Source organism: Lepisosteus oculatus, chromosome 3 (genome assembly GCF_040954835.1).
Source record: "Lepisosteus oculatus isolate fLepOcu1 chromosome 3, fLepOcu1.hap2, whole genome shotgun sequence".
Classification (NCBI taxonomy): Eukaryota; Metazoa; Chordata; class Actinopteri; order Semionotiformes; family Lepisosteidae; genus Lepisosteus; species Lepisosteus oculatus.
In genome coordinates, this window is record NC_090698.1 from 22,632,279 (window position 1) to 22,654,498 (window position 22,220).

At 35.0% G+C, this 22,220-nt stretch overlaps 1 protein-coding gene across 1 annotated transcript in view; it reads right to left on the reverse strand.

Moving 5' to 3' along the window:
• Positions 1-22,220, reverse strand: part of dapk1 (death-associated protein kinase 1) — a 70,386-nt gene that overhangs the window by 24,088 nt on the left and 24,078 nt on the right. Inside the window, exons 3-7 of the mRNA XM_015340129.2 lie at positions 9,141-9,362; positions 5,532-5,670; positions 4,545-4,674; positions 2,363-2,411; positions 2,249-2,275 (exon numbers count right to left, since the gene is read on the reverse strand). Of these exons, the coding sequence (XP_015195615.2) occupies positions 2,249-2,275; positions 2,363-2,411; positions 4,545-4,674; positions 5,532-5,670; positions 9,141-9,362 (567 nt within the window). The remainder of the gene's footprint in view (positions 1-2,248; positions 2,276-2,362; positions 2,412-4,544; positions 4,675-5,531; positions 5,671-9,140; positions 9,363-22,220) is intronic.

A 22,220-nucleotide genomic window follows, 5' to 3' on the forward strand; every position in this document is an offset into this window, starting at 1 on the left:
ATTTCATAACTGATGAATCTTAAGCCTATTAACCTAGTACCTCCAGAAACAGAACAAACTTATGTTCAGGACTGGAAAAAGGTCTAAAAATATTAAAGCAAAAGAGCACAACATTGAAAACCTGCCCATGAATAGAACAGGCATTATTTGAATCCAAAGAATTGCACTTGACAATCCCTGTCAATATCCCTGGATCTTATTATTTCTTATTAAGAAGATAAGAGAATTTAATGATTTCAAATTGAGACAATGTGACAATCTGAGCTTTGTTCCATTCTTAAATCCACTAATTTGAATGTCCCTCCAATATTTAATGTATACACGACTAAATTAAAAATATTTGAAAATATTTGAAATATTTGAACATACACCATACAGTTCAACTGAAATATTTAGACTGGTAATAAAGTACAGGAGCAAATCTTTTGTTATGGTATTAGCTCAGGAAATGGCTTTTATATGCAAATGACCTGCAATAAGACAAGAAGCAGGTTTAAGAATGTGGCTCAACCAGTAAAGCCATTAGCCCAGGTGTCTGAGCTCTATGGGCATGGGGTCATGTCACTAGCTGACCGTGACCAGGATTCTCCAGGCAATGTACCCGATTGACATTTAGCTCATCTGTGTCACAAAAACCCCTGCAACCTCCCAGCCAACTGTCATACTATCAGTGAGAGACATGTCTCTTCTCCAGGTCGGCAGTGTGGAGGCTGGGGCCGTGTTAAATGATGATGGCTGAAAGGTAGGCAGGTTGGAGCTGTATGAGTCCCAAGATTAGCTATTCCAAATTTATGTAACAAATGGAACAAAAATATTTGGCAATTCTTTTTAAAAAAATAGTTTAGATTTAAAAAGTTGTCATTTTGGAAGGGATTTTTAGTTATATCCTGATATTAAACCAGAATAAATGTAGAGGTGTCGCTAGTTATTTACCGAGAGGGATTTCAAAGGTCACACACTGATTCTGTTTCTATAACCATAACCAGATATTATAATTATGCCACTCTTAAGAAACAATTAACTTTTAAAATCAGAATAAGTTAGGAAATCTAATTTATCTATGTAATCTTAATAAAGGTGGTAATGTTTGTAAGAGAAAAATAAAAAGTTCCTCTTCTTTCAAGTCAAACTTGGTCTGAGTTTATAAGTGTGTATTGAAATAGTTTTAGAGTGGAAAGAAATTACCACAGTTTAACAGTTCTGCCCATATTCAACATTTTTAATGAACATGAAATATTTATATATATGGATTTTCTGCCTTTTGTCATTGCTAAATAACAGGTTTTTAGATTCACACAGAGCTAAAATAACCTGTTATTCTGGAGTCCAAAACCTACAGGAACATTTGCCTAAGCAAAAAAAAAACACAAAACAAAATTTCCACAGCTAATTCAATCTTTTTGCAATGACGCTCCCTAGAATTTTAATCAAAAAGCAATTCGGTTTTGTATGTTAAAAATAATACATCATGTGAAGTGAAGACCGTGAAGAGACGATAAAACCTTCAGTCTATTTTAGAGAATCGGTGACCATGAAGTAGGTGGAGTGGGAGTAGAAATCTGACAAAGAATGAAGAAATGGATCTCCTGTCTTATGGGGATATGTTTTATTAAACAAAAAGGGGAAACAATTACTTCACTGCAGGTGGAGTGGAAGATGAAATGTGAAGCGGGGGGGTCACAAGCCACAAACCCAAGGTCTATAATGGGAAAGTCACTGCTTTTACAAGAGCTAACAGCTTGTCAGTGGAAATTCACATCTAACTCAGTGTGGAAAGAAGATCCCTTTTTGTCACTGTTGGGGGTCTTCATTTGCTGAAGTGGAAAAGATTGGCTTCTAGCTGAAACCGAAAAAATTATAGTTCAATAGATCAAAAGCAGCCTTATTAATATTTTCTCTATTTAAAGAAGTTATAGGAAAAGATCTGCTTTGCAAATGTACCTCAGTGGACAATGTCATATTAAAAATGAATAATGTTCTGTTTTTGTAGATTAGTTAGAATTAGTTCCAATCTACACAATCTAAATCTACAAAGTCGATGAAGTTATAACTTTATAGAAGCATGTTATTTCAAGCTTTTCAAGCAAATCACACAGTATCTTGATGTTTTTGTGAATTACAGATATAATGCACTCTTGAGTGGCCTTCTTGAAAACATAGTGTATTAAATAAAATAAAAACTAAATTATATGAGAAAAATAAAACACTTGTATTTTGTGAATTACAATTAATATTTTTGTTTACTTACAGAATATATGTTATCACCCCAACACTCCTGAAAGTAAAAAGAAAAGAAAAAATGACCAAATAGAAATGCCAAGCTTATATAGATTTAAAATGATCTAAAGAATGAATTTCTTACCACATATCTGCTTCTAGGCCTAAAGGTTCATAATTGACTACTTCTGGAGCTAGAAAAAAGGAGAAACATATTCATAGTAAGCGATTCATGACTGCTGTGCAGCTTGGAATAAACATTAGTTTTAGTGTTGCTTTCTTAGTGTAAGACACAGTAAAATTGAAGGTGAAAATCTCAGAGATTGCTTGCAATAATAAGGTTGCCCTGCAGCAAAAGAGAGGAGTGAAATAGCACTATAATTCTCTGGTGTGACCTGGAGGACCCGAAAACGTAACTGGCTCGATAACAACTGTAAAAGCAGAGGCACGACTACTGCAGACTGTTTATGACATTGCGGCCCCTGGCTCTTCTATTTAAGTGGTCATAGCCTCCTTTCGAAATTGTATTCTTTTGCTGTTACAGCTGTGTTTTTTTGTTAAGGTGGAAAAGGCAAACATTATTTATGGTTCAAGCTCCTTTGTACCCTTTATCTTATCTTTTATCTTGCATCTTGGCCAGAGGAAAAAATAAATAAAATACAATGTCACAGATTTTGCAGAATATGCATTACCATTTCTTAATTCATAATATTATCTTAAATTTAAATATTTAAAACAGCAAAGGATAAGATGATCATATTTACTTTAATATGAAGAAGAATGTTAAACCACATTAACATTTTAACCACTGCCAAACAATCATAAGAATAATACATTCTGTAAAAATATACATTAGATAACCCCTGTTCCTTTGATGCATAATAACTTCCATTTTACTAATGCTGTACCAGTGGATTTCAATTTTCTTGATTTGAAATATTCACAGCCATGTTATTTAGCGTTCATGGGCTTAAAGCTCCTCCAGCCTGTCTCAGAACTACAGCTATTATTTTGTATTGAAATTAAAACATTTAACATAACCATGGCAAGTGTAGAGCAGCCAAAGAGTAAATGAAAACTTTATTAACAAATCTTTAAAAACAAATTTGACAACTAAGGCACTGACTTTAATTTTACTGTGGCTGTGCATACTGTGCAGCAGTTGACTCAAATCAGAGTCTATGGGTCTATTTGTTTACATATATTTCTCAGCTAGACTGCGGTGCAGTGGCACTGTGGCTAAGGATCTGTGCCTGTGGCTGGAAGGTTGCCAGTTCGTATCCCGTGGCCGGCAGAGGAATCCTACTCTGTTGGGCCCCTGAGCAAGGCCCTTAACCCCAACTGCTCCAGGGGCACCGTATAAATGGCTGACCCTGTGCTCTGACCCCAAGCTTCTCTCCCTGTGTGTCTCATGGAGAGCAAGTTGTGGTATACGAAAAAAGACGAATTCCAAGATATTGTATATGGCCAATAAAGTGATCTTAGAATAATATCTTATCATTTTCAAATAGCATCCACGGAGGGTGGAGGCTTAAAGACAGAATGGAGGTTCTTTTTGAAAAAAGCATCCGCAGCAGCCGGTGGCCAGGCAGGCAATAGTTGCCACTTCCACCTCATCTATCACAAAAGTCAGTGTCTGTAAGGTAGGGTATTCACAAGGATTTGGTGGAAGCAGCCAAATTCGCATATAATAAAGTCGACCCCCATACCGTTGCATTATGTACTACAATATAGGATGCAAGATTAAAAGATAAGCATGTTTATAAGTTAATTATAGTACTAATCCATTGTCTTTAAGTTAATTTCATTGATAACTAGATGAAAACTAATCACACACTTATAGTTATTAGTGAAAATAAACAACATGATTCCCTCTACATCTATTCCCTCTGTAATGAAAAGAAAAATAAACTGTCAGTGAGCCTGTAAAGTCATCTTTAGCCTGCTGTTCCCCACACTGCTGACACAGAACCAGGAGCATTCAGTACAATATAAAAACAAGACCATGCTGAGGTGCACATTCGGGCAGTGGGGACCCGGGTGGGCAGTAGAGGGAGACTCACTCACTAGCTAGCTAGTTTCCTCTCGTGATCCTAGTCTGTTGCACTGCTCATTTGAACGTTGATCTTAACAAGCTTCAGCTCAACCCACTGTACTTTTCGTTTACACAAAATCTCCGTCGGCCAAAGCGAATTGCAAATAGGTGGATTTGTGAAAGTTAAATTCACAGATGCCAAAGCCTTACTGTACAATATAGTGAATTCAGCACAAACTGAAAAAAGACATTATTATGTACCATCAGAGGAAAATGTAACGTAGATACTAACCTACAAATTCTGGAGTACCAAAGATGTTTTTGAAATCATTGCCAAAATCAATTTTGTGAGCCAGCCCAAAGTCAATGAGTTTAATGCGGGGATGAGGCACATTTCTGTTTAGCAGCATGATGTTTTCAGGCTGTGGGAAATCAGGAAAACAAGAATCAGACATGCAAATCAGATGCAAAAGTATTGGATGTCCTTCCTGGAAAACAATTATGAGTTCATCTACAGTGCAGCACTAAAAGAGCGAAAAAAAAATCAAAAATAGGAATGGACATTTAGTTTTGCTGTCTGCAACAATTAAACAAGTTTTCTAATGTTCTTCTAAGGTTCTATTACATTTGTTATAAAATACTGAGTCTGGTGTACACTGTATTTTCTTGTGATCTCAAAATGACTATTATATATAAACTGATGGACAGATACACTAGAATGACTGTTTTTGTAATGATCTGTTGTCATCTAGATTTCTCAGTTGATGTTTATATAACAAAAAGCTTTTACATTCTACAATCATTGAAAAATTACACTTTTCTATATTATATTAATTTACAACATATACCATATATATTCTAAATGTATATCATACATTTAATAAAAATAAAACATGTCTATTAAACAAATATTTAAGATACGTCTACATCTTGTCTCATCCACAATTTTGATACAATATTGTTAAAATCTTGCATGAAAATGTTAAAATCTATGTTACTGCTGAAAATACTGAAGATGCAAAAGGGACAATGGGAAATTCAGCAGTGAAACATCACATGAGGGCATAAGTGCAATCTGAGGACAAATGTGAGAGGATAATAATGCTAAATAAAAAGACACAACTGATGTCATGTGGATGGAAAGGGAGTTTATTCAACATTCAATATTCGCTGAAAACAGGAAGCTTCAAGATCACAATACAAAACAAAAAAATACCCCAGCAACAGGTTTTCATCCCAAGTAGCTTCTTTCTAGTTTTCAGAACAAAATTACATGTACCTTCAGATCAAAGTGAGCGATTTGCTTGGAATGCAGATAGAAAACTCCATCAAGGATCTGCTTCAGAAACTCAGTGGCTTCTTCTTCTGAAAGGGATTCTTTCTCAGCCAGAAAGTCAAAGAGCTCTCCCCCTGCCACACTGGAAGAAACATGATATCATTATTTAAAAAACAGTTAACCGATGGATGAAAACCTTTTGTTGCTCTTGGGGTAGCAGAAGATGGACACAATACTACAATGCAGTAAATACATTTTTATTACAACTGAACACTCTGTGTTAATATTAATAAAACCTACATTATAGAGTATGAAGTCTATTATTTAGAAGAAATTAAAAGATGTTAGACTTCCATAAAGTTTACAAGTTCCTTTAGTTAAAGTAATACAAGTCCACTGACAAGTATACTTAATCTTTCCCCAACAAAATCTTATCACAACAATTTTGTCTAGTCAGAGGCTACTGTGATGCCCTGTCATTTTCTGGTATTAACGTTTTAAAATTAAAAAACAAATTGCATAATTATAGATGCTGGAATCCATCAAAACACTTTCAGTTAAAACAACGAAATGCAAATTCATAATTTCATTTAAGATGCTTTAAATATTTGAATGAACAGTCTGTATTATATAGGGTATTGCTGTGTCATGGTTTGTTGCATGCTGGTATAGAGATTACAGTGTTTAAGTGAAATCTGGATTTAAATACCAAAATGTATTGATATGTGTATTTCATGCTACTTGGAAGTACTCTGAATGACACATTAGAAATGGAAATGAAGTGGGAAAAACAACATTAACAATTCCCCACCAATAGTTTTAATTGTACCAGTTACAGTTTATTGCAATTTAGTATTAGTTATCATTTACATAAATCTCAAGATCACTAATATCTGGATGGGAGACCTCCTGGGAAAAACTAAGGGTTGCTAACGGAAGAGGTGTAAGTAGGACCAGCAGGGGATGCTCACCCTGCGGTCTATGTGTGTCCTATTGCCCTAGTATAGTGACGGGGACATTATACTGTAAAAAGGTGCCATCCTCTGGATGAGACTTAAAACCGAGGTCCTGACTCTCTGTGGTCATTAAAACTCCCTGGGCGTTTCTCGAAAAGAGTAATGGTGTAACCTTGGTCAAATTTCTCCCTGGCCTTTACCAGTCATGACCTCCTAATAATCCCCATCTATGAATTGGCTTCATTACTCTGTTCTTCTGCCCACTGAGAGCTGATGTGTGGTGAGCGTTCTGGCGCACTATGGCTGCCATCGTATTATCCAGGTGGATGCTGCACATTGGTGGTGGTGGAGGGGAGTCCCCATTACCTGTAAAGTGCTTTGAGTGGAGTGTCCAGAAAAGCGCTATATAAGTGTAAGCAATTATTATTATTAATAATATAAACTGGTTAATTGTTAATCAAAAAAAGTTTGTATTTTTTTTGTTCCTAAACTTTAAGGCATTGTACATAGTAACGGTAATATTTTAACTTAAGATACTATGATCTGAATCTAATGTGCAATTGGAAACATTTAACAGCAATATTCACATCTTAAAATATGTCCTAATTTAGTTAGAAAACAGTAAGACTGTTTAGTAAGTTTTAGTAAGATTTAACCTTATCCGACAACGAACCTTACAATACTTACCAGGTTTCCACTTTATGGGACCAGAGGAGTTAATAAAATACCTACCAAATGCTGAAACTTAAATTCTGGCATGTCTGTAAAATCCCAAAATTACTATTCAAAGTTAAAGTGGATCATTTATGAAAATAACTGCCTGCAACGTTGTCATGACTACTAGATTCAATTTTATGCACAAATAACATGTGAAATAATCATTTTTTGCTCTGGAACTGACTACTTTCATTGTCTTTATAATAGGCATCTTAGTGTCAACATTTTGTACGGTGCATGTGTGTAAAAAGGTGGTAAGATATCTCACTAAATAATTATGTTATTTTATAAGGCGGAGCACAGCCGCTGTATTTTGACAGGAAAATAGATGTGTGAATATGATGTGCTCCATTCTTAATGGTAATTATTGTTTTTGGAATGGAAGCAGTGTAAAATCTCTTAAATTCTGTAATATTAAATTCAAAATTCTGATTGCTAACCATTGTCAGCGTTAAATTCCATTACAAAACTTTCCACATGATTAAACAAAAGAATTGATCATCTACATCCTACAATTTCATTCCTCTGTGTTTCAGTTAGTTTTACACTTGTTCAGTTGATTCCTGTATTTTCTTATTAATATTATAATCTTGTATATCATCTGGGCCATACTGACCCAGATGATATACAACCACATATTGCAAAGTTTATTTCATAGGAAACAATCTTCCATTAGTTTTAAAGTGTATACTTTGCTGCACAGCAAAGTTTACATTTTCTTAAACAATGATAAAAGACAATACTGAAGATGCTTACATATATAAAGTTCTCCCACAAATATGATTAAGTACTATTAATTCATATCGCACTATTTCCCTGTTAATCAATAAAACACAAAATGACAAAGTATAAACCTGCTATACTCTATAGGTATTTCATGTAGTGATTCAGTCTTTGACCTGTGCTCACATAAGTATATTTGTTTAGAGAAAAATAAATATAAAAATGCCTTTATTTAAAAAATAATTATCTACCAAATAAAGCAAACAATACAAAAGGAGGCAGGTACTTGTTTTAAAACCAGAATCAACCTTATAATAACAAAAAATATATTCATAAGTATTGTATTTGCAAAAGCCTCAAAGCATAGTGCAATGGAAAAAAAATTGGTCAAACACACAGTAACGGCAGCAACACCTACACCTGTATCCTCCAATTAATTGGCTTTAACACCTCTTAACCCAAAACCCAGAGGTCTGCAATTCTGGTCCTGGAGGGTGGTGCATCTACAAGTTTTCCAAGTTTTTTTAAAGAATCTGAATAACTGGGAAAAGCTCTTAAACGAGACCAATTCAGTGAACACTAAGCTGACTGACGTTGCGTAGAGCTCACCCTGACAGGAAACCCAAAGACACCTTGGCCATCCAAGATCGGATCCCTGTCTTAACCAAACAACTGATGACTCTCAGTGAGTGTTTTTACGAAGTATTCTTAACGATTCATAGCTTTCCAGCATGCGTCTAATATGTTGTGTGATATTCTCAAAAACTGTTTAATGCACTGTGTTCACTATTTACAGTATATGCTAATACAACTGTTAAATGCCAGTGATTGAAAGTTAATGGCATATTTACAAAATTAATAACTGCATTAATAAAGCAAGACTTTTTAGTAATACATTACTGTTTTCAATATTGCAGGAAAAAAAATCCTCTTCAGTGACATTCACTGTATACAACCGAGCTATTTATATAACCGTATCATGGTTTACAGGAGTGACCAGAATAATTTTAATCTAGTGTCACTGATACTTTATATGCCATTCCTGTAGTACTGTCAAGCATTGCTCCTTGAGATATTAAATATCTGATGCAATTCAAATCAACCAAGTCATTAGCTGAAATTAAAAATGGGTCAGACAATTTGAAAGGTCATGGCAATTAAACTCTTGGACTCTGAAGGATCATGAAGCAACAAAAGACTGAGCACCTCTACTTACAGCTCTAGAATTAAAATAACGTCCGTTTTGTTCTCGTACACGTTGTGCAGAGTGATCACATTCGGGTGCTGGATCTCTTTCAATATGCTGACTTCTCGCTCGATGTCTTCTTTGGTCACCCCTCTGCGGCTGGACTTGCTTCGACGCTTTTTGATGGATTTTGCTGCATATTCCACACCAGTGCTCTTCTCCCGACATTTTTTGACCACAGCAAATTGCCCACTGAGGAACAAAACAGAAACAACAATCCTTATTGTTTTGCTGGGGGAAAGAAAATCACCATCACTTAAACAATAAAAGGATTTAGGGTTTTCAAATAATCGCTTTTGGAGAACATAAATTCTTATGTGCTGTAAAATAGGTTGCTGAATTTGGAAAAATTTATGATTTTCAAAAACAGTGTGCTTTTGGTGCTTGTGGGAATACTTCATGATTAAGACCTCTGCATTTGAACACGAGTTTTAATAATGACGCAGTCTTGCAGAGAATGGAATGGACAGTTTAATCAATTACAGATGCCAATCTAGGTGCCAAAGTACAGAGTTTTAAAACTATGTAAAAAACAATTTCTCATTCCTTCTAGAATGTCAAGAACTCAGTCCTCACGAATCCCAGATTAAGCTATTCAATTCATGCTTGGAACAACATCCTACACATCCACACAAAAATATTTTTTTCTGGGAAGGCTTAAATCGTGTCTCTGTTGAAAGTGGAAAAACACCAAATGTGTTTCATTTTGAAAGCTGTCACTCGGGGCTGTCTAAATGTCACAGGTTTTGTAGATAGTGCACAGATCAGAACCAATCTTGCTATATGCTTTTCAAATTAAAAAATCCTTTAATCTGTTTTTTATGAAAAGACAACGGTTGGTGTAAAAATTCTCTTGGTTCTTGTTTCATGTGGATTTCCTTGCCAGTGCAGACAACTGAAAGCTGTTCCTAATGCAATTAAATTGTAAGGAAAAGCTGCTGTAGAAACAGACTTGTACCACTAATACTTCTTAGTGGTTGGGTCTTTAAACCATTTATGCAATTTATGAGTATTCTTGGGTAAAAAGTGAAACTACACAAGATTAAAGACACATTACATACAAAACCTTGCCAATAAATAACTACCCTGATTAAAAATCTTTTCCATTAAAATATTTGGACAGCAGATTAAATATGCAATAAAAACAGCCCTCAAATTTTACAGTACATAGTAAAGTTGGAGAAAGTAATTTGAAAGTTAACACTTGTGGGAATACAACCAACAAAAGTTGAAGTAGTTTTGATCACATTAATAACGATGATGGATCTTTGCTGTAAAGTTTAAGAGTTTGCAGACATAGTCCAAGACGTTCTTCCTAATTTCCCCTACAACTTTATATATCAGTCACTTACAAGTACTGAATTTGCAATGTATATACATTATAATGCATTATTGTAGCATGCACATAACTAAATTAGAAGTGCAATTAAATAAAGCAGTATGCACGCATTCAATAAATTCAACATAAGACATTTATTATAACTGATAAAATTGTAAATATGTATCTGTAAAGTTTACCATCATGAACAGATTATATCAGCAGAAAATGTACAGGGAAAAAATAAGATCAAATATTTCTTTTACAGCGCTTACAATTATGATTTATATTAAAAGTAAAATTTCAATTCTTGTACCCACAATCTTATTCCAGTGTTATTTCCTTTTCACCGTAACACCCTTTCTATTCTAGGGATAGAATGTATATTCCATGGATCAAAGATAACTTCTCCTTTTTCCTGCATGACCTTGTGACTGGACCATTCTCCCTGACTCCTCTCTATCATCTCGTATCTCTGATCACAGATTCTGTACATCCTCTTCGTTCACAGTTCCGTCTGTGACCACCATCCACAGCAGGCACCTTTTCCAGTAACCGAAGCTGCTGTGTCAGTTGCAAATATGGATCTAATATCACACGTATATATGCCCCCAAGAGCCTCCTTATAATCCCCATCTATGAACTGGCTTCATCCCTCTGCTCTCCCCCCCAAAAGCTGATATGTGGTGAGCATTCTGGCACACTATGGCTGCCATCGCATCATCCAGGTGGATGCTGCACATTGGTGGTGGAGGGGAGACCCCATTACATGTAAAGCTCTTTGAGTGGAGTGTCTGGAAAAGTGCTATATAAATGTAAGCAATTATTATCAAACAATTTCACAATACTTCTCCAATTTTCTTTTAAAGTTGAACAGAGTAGCTACGTGCCTTTTTTGCAAAGTTGTCTGTGCTGGTATACTACTATGGCTGATCATGGTTATATTATGAAAACTAAAAAGCATTATGGTGTGATTGGCCACATCTTATTTCCAGCATTCTGTTGCAGAAAATGAGAGAAAAAAATATCAAGGCATTTTCTATTTGTTTTTTTTATTTTAAATACAGAAATATAACTGTAAAATAATAACATTGTCCAGGATTATCATACATTTCATGCTTTTGTGGGTTAAACAAAGAGAAATAACAGCCTTTTTTCCTAAACAATCACTGGTAGAAACCTTGTACAGAAAACTATCATGCTAATTGTGAGAATAATGTTCTATTCATTCAGGTATTGTCTGTTCTCACCTATGTACTTAACCAGTGGAATTTTCATGTTATCTAGGCTGGAGTGTATCCAATGGCTTTCTATGATTCAAGGTGTGGAAGCCTACATGTAAATTTGTCTAATCTCATTTGATATCCTGCTCAGGAAAAAGCATCTGCACCTAAGGGAATACTACAGTTACGGTGTGTGTAATATCAGACTTAAATAGCTTTATTAGCATGACTGGTAAATTGTTGCCAAAGCATATACTGTACCTGTGTAAACGTGAATATTCTAACAAGTGAGAGTACTGGCGTTTGTGACAACAGGTTATTCAGAAACAATGAAAGAGAGGACCACACAATGAGTGCACACATCTTACATAACCATGTGAAATTGACAACTTGCAAATTTGCAACTAAAGGTTACAACGTCTGCAACCTTCTGCATGTGGAAGGAGTAGTTTAGGCGCAAACAATTTTTCATGTGCATTTAATAAATGAAATAAAATATCAATTGGTCATGACAAAATATGAAATGCTCTTTACATTTATGACAACAAAATACTACTGAAAATGTTTACTTTTCAAATATCTGAACACAGACATAATTGTACAGAACTAAATCAATTTCACAAGCTGTAACTTATTTGTTGTCAAACACTTGAGACCTTTCCAAGTTGTGTGCTTTGTTATAGTAATATGTTTTTAACTCTAAGAAGAGCTAAACATCCCCTACCATGGACACATTTACCACTATTTGATTACCTTACAGATAACCTGACAAAGAAACACATACTGAAATATGGAACATAAATGGTATTTGCAACATGCACATTTCAAATTTCAATAAGAAAATATCATTATTGTATTATTGCAACCCAAAGTAACAACTTTATTTCAATTTCTATCAATCATTGTACCTGAATGAATGAATCAGGTGTTAGTTATTTCAGTTTGAAACTCTGTAAAGCTAGGAAGCTTCTTAGACAAAGGTACCATTTTTTGTACATCTGGTTTCACATACCATGTGATTTTCATATGCTCATCTACATTTCTCCAACAAAGATTTCCCATACTTCTTTTGCATAACCTTTAGCTTTTCACCTACTTTTGCCATCTAATTATATCTTGTCCCATGCCAAATACTAAGCATTGTAAATCATACAATTATGTTCTGTATGACCTGTCTAGGTAGAAGGTTACCTACCATTTTGAGGGGTGAGACTCGTCAAATTCAAAATTGTATATTAAATGAATTTAATACTCCACTCTATATAGTAATATCTATAAAAGACAGTGCTCTGCTAAAAAAAATAACGATATGGAAAAAAACAAACAAACTAGGATACTGGAATTGGTAAAATACAAGCCCTTCATGTTTAGGAACATTAACAAAAATGGAAAATGAAATAGATTTGTTAGTAGCACAAATCAAATAAAAGGGTTTTAAAGGTCCACTGCTGGCTAAGTTGCCATGGCAGTGTTAAGTAGAAGCTTGACTTTTATTTTGCTTTATTGCAGTGCACACAGACTACCGTGCAATGCACTTTACATCAAATTCAAAACAGAATGCAGGTGAAAAAGCAGATGAAAAAACTTGCCAGTTTACATATAACACTTCAATTTTAAAATTATATATACGAGATGACTAGATCTCTTAAAAAGCCCTTTATTTCTTAATGTGCAGTGGAGACATTGGGTATCAAAATGTTGCAAAGTGTGGCAAGAATGGTTTATTAATTAATTAATTATTTTCATTAATGCAGCACATATGAATTGGGCATGGTCCACAAAAACTTGTACAGGACAGAGCCAAGGTATTACAGAAAAGCAATGTGGTCAAGAGGTTGTTTTGAAGTAGATGTTAGTAGCAAAAAAAATCCCCATTATGTATTACAGCAGTAAAGCAATGTGGCAAGTTGGCAGGATAACGCATGACAATTTCTAAATTAACCAATTACAGTAAGTTTGACCATGAACAGGTTTAATATTTACTATACAATAGCATAAAGGTCTATTGTCTGGTTTATGCAAGAGCATTATTGTACAATATTACCGAACAATGTTTTGCAAAGGATTATACCAGCTGTGATCGGGTTCAAATGGCTAAACAGCTTTCAAATTTGAAGTTTATCTAGAAATGTAAGTGGTTTGAACAGGTGCAACACAGAGTATGTGCTGAACAGAGTGAAAAATTATTGCAATCAGGCAACATTTTAATTGTTTCATTGTGAGAGTGATACCAAGCATGTTTGGAGTTAACTGGCCAACTAGCTTCTGTACAGCAGCAGTATGGGACACGTTTCTACAAGACGTTGTCGGGCCCAGTTGTGGGCAGGAAAATGCTTGAAGCAAGTTGAGAGGTACCGATATGAAGCACATCTGGGTGATGATGAAGTCTGCCAGGTTTCAATTAAATTGGTGCAGCATTTGCCAAGACACAGGCTGTTTGAATTTTAAAAAGGATGTGCCCTTTGCCTGTCCCGTTTCCTCCTTCCATTATACCAGAATAGCTGCAGCTAATGTCCACTTGCTTCATTACATTCCGAGTCCGATTCATAAAAGTATTTGAATTTTACAACAGTTTGGCTCAATACTGGATTTGTCACTGCTGGATAGAGCTTTGCTGTACAGTTTCAAGGCATTAACTGTATTCCTGGGTGAGTCTTGAAGACAAACTGAAAACAGTGGTACAAATGTATGGTTCCAGCTACTACTGCAACTGCCAGCTCTGTTTTCAATTTCAGCCTTTTAATTTGAGCAATTTAATCTGACACATCAATACAAAACAATGTTTTAATTTTGTTTTCAGCTACTATAGCATTTTTGGCTTTTAAATAAAAATTACAAACAAGCTTTTGGTATTTTTTTATGCAGTCATGGATACTGGACTTACTGGAGGCAGATCACCTTACCCTTTAACCCTAGACAACTATGGAAGCCCAATAGTGCATATCAGAATTATTTGCATATTACTTTTTTATAAAGTGAGAGTTTTTATGAAGACACTATACAGGATATTTATATTAAACTGACCTTGCTTGAAGTAAACATTTCCACCCTAACATAAGGGAAATATATATCACACAACAAACTCAAATATTTTTAAAAAGAAACAAATACATTTATTCATTGGATCTTTATTTGCTTCAGTACCATAGACATCACATCATATTTCTGACAAATGTTGAGTATTGTTTTAAACCTGAACACAACATATCATGTGAGGTTTAAAAACAACCCAATATCTTTCCTATACAAGGATGCGATGGCTATGACATATCACTTCTTGTACAAAAAGCACAAAACATTCTGCAATGTAATGACAGCTTCCCAAGGCATGGGAAACCAAAGACGACAGTGTAAACAAAACAGTACGAGCAAAAGGGACTGACAATCCCTGAGATTAAGGCTTTGTTCTTATTCCACTCCTCACACATGGAAGATAATGAGCTACACTGCCACCCACATGGGAGATGATGTGCTAAAATACCACTGATGTTCCTTTCCAAGTTTAGCAGACTGGTGTTGAGTAAGAAACTCAGAAAAGAGGGGTCTCTCCTCTGGTATCTCAACACAAGCTAGAGACAGAAAAATACTGCAAAGATATAAGCCATTGAAACAGTCTTGAGGCTGAGGTTTCCTTGTGTATTCTGCTTCCATGCCACACAAACAGACCTGCCAGAAGTCAGCACCTTTGACTTTCCTGTCTAATTAATTAGACAGCTTCCCTGTGAAAAGACACCCCAGCTTATCATCACATACAAGAACACCCCCTTCTAATTAGATTCATGGGATCCTTCAGGGAAACAGCATGGAGATTGAAGTCTGAATAAACAGGAGAAAATATTTAAAATGTAACTTTTGAGCACATTTGAGAAAGTAAATTTTAGCTTTATAATAATAAAGCCTTAAACATGCATGCTAATTGTGCTTTACGATTGCTGTTGATGTATTGTTTTGGAATACACAACTTAATTTCATAGAGACTTCAGGTTGAGCAAGCTGTCAGTTAGAAATTGCCATTTGCAGGACAGCCTTTTAAAGGGAAAAGTGCAATTACTTGAGTAGGTTTTTCATGCTGTAGAGCAGAAATTCTCTCAGTGCCTTCTCATCTTTTCACTGCCTTTGTTTTAAAAGCAAACCTGGAGGGAGCAAGCTCATTCATATGTGAAGGGCCAATGTTTCCTTCTCCTCACTGCTTTCTTTGTGCATGTTACAGACCCATTTAAGAGGTTCTCTGCGAGAAAACAGAATCTCGCATAAGAAAAAGGGTAGGAGTTTTTATCTGGGAAAACACATTCATGCAAAATGTTCATTTAAAATCTGTGCCAAAATAATTGGGGTTTGTTTTTAGTTACATGAAATACTACAGTAAGTCTACCAAGCATTAATACAAGCATTTGGAACACGGCATTAATCAAGGCTATTAAACATTCAATCTCCGACAAAGACAACCAGGTCTGATTTGCCTACAAACAAGAAAGAAAAATAATTTAATCAGTAGCAGGTGACAGCTCTTCTCTTTTAGGGATCATAGTTTGTTTCTGGAAAAGCTGGAGTGTGATATAGGTATATTGCTCAGAGCTGATTTTACAGGGAATTAATTTATCTCCCTGTTAATGAAGATTCCATCCATAACAAAGACCTATGGTCAGACAATTTAAATAAACTGCATTAATATCTTCCAGGTATTTGCCAATATATATAGAGGGTGTCCCATTACCCTTCTTAAACTGAAATGAAAGTGATGTTGGCAAATGTGAATGGAATCCATTCCCCCCCCCCTTCAATTCAGCTGAGGTTCTTTCTGTTGCACTGAGGACCTCAGCAGAAATATGTTGTGTGTTCAAGGAGGGATTCAAGGACATGATTTCCTTATATACTTAGATCTACTGCACATGTGAGTTCTGCATGTGTCAAAGTAAAAAAAAAACTGTCCTGATGTCCGATTATGAATTAAACACTAATAAAATAGTAAATGCTATGCATGTAATTCCTGTGGAAAACAAACTGCTTTCTTGCGAGTAAAGATAGATAGATACTTTATTAATCCCGTGAGGGAAATTGCAGTGCAACAGCACCTTAACACAGACAACACAGCCACAGTGTAATGAATGTTACAATAATAATAATAATAATAATAATAATAATAATAATAATAATAATCAAATACATACAATCACTAAAGAAAGTGACAGCTATGTAATAGATGCTCTAATCATAAGGGCCGAGTCCCATTGAACATTTGTGGGGTGAACTGAGATGATGTGGCATCTAGGACTCAATGACCAGAGAACTGACATGCTTGTCCAAGTTTTATTTATCAGAGGAATGGGACAGAATCCCAGAACACAGTGTCTGCAACAGAGTGCAAAGCATGTGTCATGTGTAGCTGATGTACAGCTTGTGCTGCTTCTAGTGTTGCCCACACACGCTACTATTGCATGCGACTCCCCGACAAACATTAAACAGCCTAATGAATTTATTTTTGTCATATCTGTGCGATAAAATGTCCGCCACGCCTGGAACAAAAACAATTTGTTTTTCTAACAATCGCTTTGCAAATCTTGTTTCAGTTATAAGTGATGTTTATACTGATGCACAATGTATTTATGAATGAAACTGATTTTGATGCAAAACTCACAGAGGCTCCCTTCTTTTGCTTATCCCTAAATTATATATAAACCAACAGAAGAAGCACAAAGTATTTTCCACTGTTCCACAGAACTTGTCAAGTTTGACCATTACGGCCTTCTCTATTTTAAGCACTGTTACATCCCAGTGTGTTTGTTAATCGGACTAGGCAGTCTTGTTTTGGTTTGTGGGTGTTTTTTCCTGTGCAGAAGTGGTGACTGGTTAACATATCGCCACATTATTGTCCTATGACCTATCAGCGATTTGTCAATAAGGGAGCCCAGTTTAAAAGCCGCAGTGTGGCCAATTCCTGTGGCCAAATTTTTCAGATGACACAATACCATGTGACTTAAAAATAAAATCTTCCTACATTAAATAGGTTTTTAAATTTTGTGGAGTGTTAAGTTGGTATTCCCTCGATAATTTAAAGTTGGTAATCACACTTAACCCAGTTCTCCTTTACAGAGAAATTCTGAATTTTCAGACTCATTCAGATGGAATTGCAGACAAACACATATAGACAATTTGACAATACAAATTGCAGACAATCAGTACAAAAGCATTATTCAGGTAAACTGCCTGTTCTGTTCAGTAAGTACTTTCTTTTGCCATTTCTCATTATTAAAGATGATAATATATTTAGCTAGTTACAAAATAGATTAATTAAATAACATTAGAACACATAACCTAATTTTTTGCATTTAAAATAAGTTCAAATATATTGTAAAAATAAATGATAATTGACAGACCATGTGCATCTTAAAAGAAAAACAAATCATGCTGCTAAACTTGTTTTATCACCCGGGTTGTTGTCTTAACTAAAAAAAAACTGATCTTGACTTTACTGCAATGCTAGAGTTAAATTAGATTTTCTCATACTGAACGCTGCAGGGCCTGAGGTAATTGCAGGTTTCCAAACAAAGGGTTATGTCAAAAATGACTTTTGGGTCTGCTGAAAGCCCCAATTCTCTTCCTTTAAGTGACACATGAAAATTAAGAAGGAAGGTTAATGCACAGCTGAAAGCCTGCACTGTTATGTGAATTGGAGTTGCCTCAGTACTCTGATCAAGAAATGTTAGTGCTCCACATCAAATTCATAGGAGCAAAGGGATAAATATCTCATCATTAAAAATCCATATTTTATTGCTGCTAAATTCCTTAAATATAGAATATACAAAAGAGTAGAAACAAAAGGAGGCTTTTTTTGGCCAGTTTGGTTCCTAATGGCTGACTGATCTAAGAACTTCATCCCGCCATTTCTTTATAAAAACCAGGGAACCGTCTTAAAAACATGGTTGGTAGTTTGTTCGAGACCCCCACAAACCTGTAAAAAGTGCCTCCTGTTCTCGGTTTTAAATGAATTTTCTCATTGTCTTTATTCATGTCCTCTGACTCATACTTTACGAATCATTCTGATAGAGTTCATTAGGTTAGGTCTGACAATACCACTGTGCAATTTGAATACTGGAAACAGATCCCTACTTTTAGTCTGTTCAAGAATAAAAGGGATCAGTTCTTTTAGCCTGTCAGTGTAGGATAATGCTTTAGAGTGTACTGTACATGGCTGCACTTTTTTTAACTGATTCCAGAACAGCAGTATGTTTTGGGGTAATCAAAATCATACAACATGTTTTAAATGATGCCTTACTAATGATGTTTATTAGTTTATCATTCCTTGAAATACGTTCTAAGCCATTACCTATATATCCTAACATTTTGTCTGCCTTTTTTTTAACTTAAATTAATTGTTTAGAAGATGCAAATGATACATCAACTTTTCAAATTATTTTCTTCAAGCACAACATTTCCAATTTTGTATCTCCTTTGTGCTACCGCTATGTAATACTTGTCTATTTTACATGTTGAAGTAGTGCAGGTGGGTAGCTGACACCTGAAGAAGGCTCCACGGCCGAAATGTTGTGTTTTCTTTTCAAAATAGAATAAACCTATTACTTGTTATTTTACATGTTGTCTGCCAGGTATTTGCCTACTACTGAGTTCTATTTAATCATTCTGAATTTCCTATGAAGCTTCTATAATGTTTATAAACGAAAAAGTTCAGTCCTAACACAAATCCCTGTAGTACTCCACTAATTAAATCACCCCATATGGTGTATTTACCCCTTTTGTGTACTTTGATTTTCATTATCCATTAACCAGTTCTCAATCGCTCATTACCAAGAATACATGTGAAAATTTATTTTTTATGATTCACTTTGTCAAAAGCTTTATAAAAGTCTAAATATACAATTTCATACGCTCTGTGTCCATGATTCTTTTTTTTTAAACAGCTGAAACAAATAAGTCCAGCAAAACCCACCTTTTCAAAAATGATGTTATCCCCTGAAATCCTATTGCCCCTATAATCCTCTATGATCTATGCAGACTGTTACCTATTTTAAATCTGAAACTGATAGTGTTGCTTAGGAACTGCTTGGCTAGCAAACTTGGAATATGACACATCTTATCACATTAAGTACACACACACATGCACAGAAATAAACTACATTTATTCTAAATCCCTAGGAACACATCCTGCAGGATTAGGATGACTTTTACAAAATAAATTCTCACTACTTATGCAAACATTTTAGTAAACAAGTAAATAATATAAAAAAATACAATCAAGGGCAATAGTAGACATATAAACCAATCCAAAAAAACTAAAATAAAATCTGAAAGTTGTAAAGAATAAAAACCAATAGTTATTTATATTGTACAATGGCTCAGCAATCATTTCTGTTGTTTAAAGCTCTCTTCTGTCCTAGCTTTTGGTTTGTGAATTACTTTCAGTGTAATATTTGCCAGTCAGTGGGCACGAGTTCCGAGACCTGACGTTACACGGTGGACATGATTGTGTCAAAGATTATTCATCAGACATTTCATTGCTTCCTGGACCCATTGACCCATGTGGAGAAGTGTACTTACTACTTCACTACTGAAATAATACAAAACAGGACTACAATAATAGGACACCACAGAATAACCATTTCAAATAATTCTCTTTAACTACCCATCTAAAGGATACATTTAGAAATCTTAGGTCCAGCACAGAGGTCTTAAATAACGCTCATTGCTAAAATGTCTCTGGAATTCTCTGAAATTTCCCCTGAATCTGAATTACACATTGATGGATCACAGGCTGAGAAAGCATCTTTCTGAGCATGGTATCCATATTTATACTAACCTTAGCTGGGCTTAGAATGTGTGATTTAAATGGAAGAGACACTCTATTTTAATTTCTCTGTGAACACTGCTGCAGAATTCTATTCTGTTTACATATGATCGATAACAGATACAACAGAAAGATGATTCAAAAAGAGTACTATAAACATTAAATCTTTATTGGACAAATCTTTATAGGACAAATTATTCTAAAAAAATTTAAAACTCCAATCTGAGCATTCTAGAAAAGTGATTCTGAGCGACAAATGAAAGGTGTGTAATTACAAAAAAGTGCATTAAGTAACCATAAATGCACCATTAGGAAATAGCTTAAATGGTAGAATTATGCTTATATATTCATTATAAATGTACAAATCAATAGCTTTGTACATGTATTTACAGCATATATATTTTCCACACACATGACCATGTATTACAAGACACCTTCAACTGTTTACATTAAGACATACAAGGGAATGAGTTTAATTACCAAAGACAATGAATAAAACAAAAAGCCTTCATATCGCACCCAAGGACTTACACTGATTAAAGCAAAAAATATACACAGATTTTGCCATAATCCTCCCTTTGTTTCCTCCTTAAACAAAATACCTTCAATTACCTTTAATATATTTAATCTCAGTGCCATGTGAGCCAATTACAATTTACTGTATAAGAGAATCTACTGAAACAGAAAACGAGCTTAAAAAGCACACAAAAATCACAAATCTGTAATGGAACTCGTGATAAGGCAAAGGAGCTAGATTATGATTCTCTGTAAATGGAATAAAGAAAAGAAGATTAATAAAATGATTATAATCCCTCAAAGGGATCCTCCTTTGACCAGCACACATTTTACTGATATGGTGGTGCTTTTTAATGTTTCCCTAATTATTTGTATAGTATGAACCAGACTCAATCATTGCACATTTTAGTATCATCATTACAAGTGTCACACTTTTGTTTGAAATTAAAACCTACAGTATCCTGTCCTGTTCAGGTATTGGAGATAGGTTGTCAGGAGGCATAAAGATGTGTTTGGCAGAACTTGTCAGGCATGCTCTGGTCTTGTCCCTGGAGTTCCTCAACATTTGTCATATAGTTTATACTCCAATCATTCACTCAGGCCTAAAATAATGCAGTCTAAAGGATAGTTAAGCATAACATCAAACGTCAAGGGCTCTACTCCACTGATCTCTGTTGGTAACACTAATTACTCTGTTGGAAAGTAATTAATCCCTCTGCGACTATGAAATTGAAGTAATAGCTCTGAAGGACATCTCTCCATCATGTTGCCAAATAAGGTAATACAAATAACAGCATAATATCTTACATTATAAAGTCCCACTCCAGTTTGTGTCTCTTTGTTATTTTATAGGTTTGGTCCAAAAGCCTTTATTCTTCTTCATCTTACACTTTCAAATCATTTAGCAAAAACTCCTAGTCACACTGATGGGGTATGTGCATTGTGGGATGTTAAACAGTTCAGATTATACAGTGATCTCTTTTTGCTTTCTGACAAATTCATCACCCACTAAAGATACAAGATATGCACAACAAGCCATACTAAACTGAAGAAACCTCGATTACAGCTTTACTAAAATGAGGAGGAAGAAGCACCTACAATAGCAATTCATAATTAGAATGCAGGAATCTACACTAGAACAAGATGAAATCATTTTTCCATCCCACTTATGTACTTTAGTACTGGTTTCAATA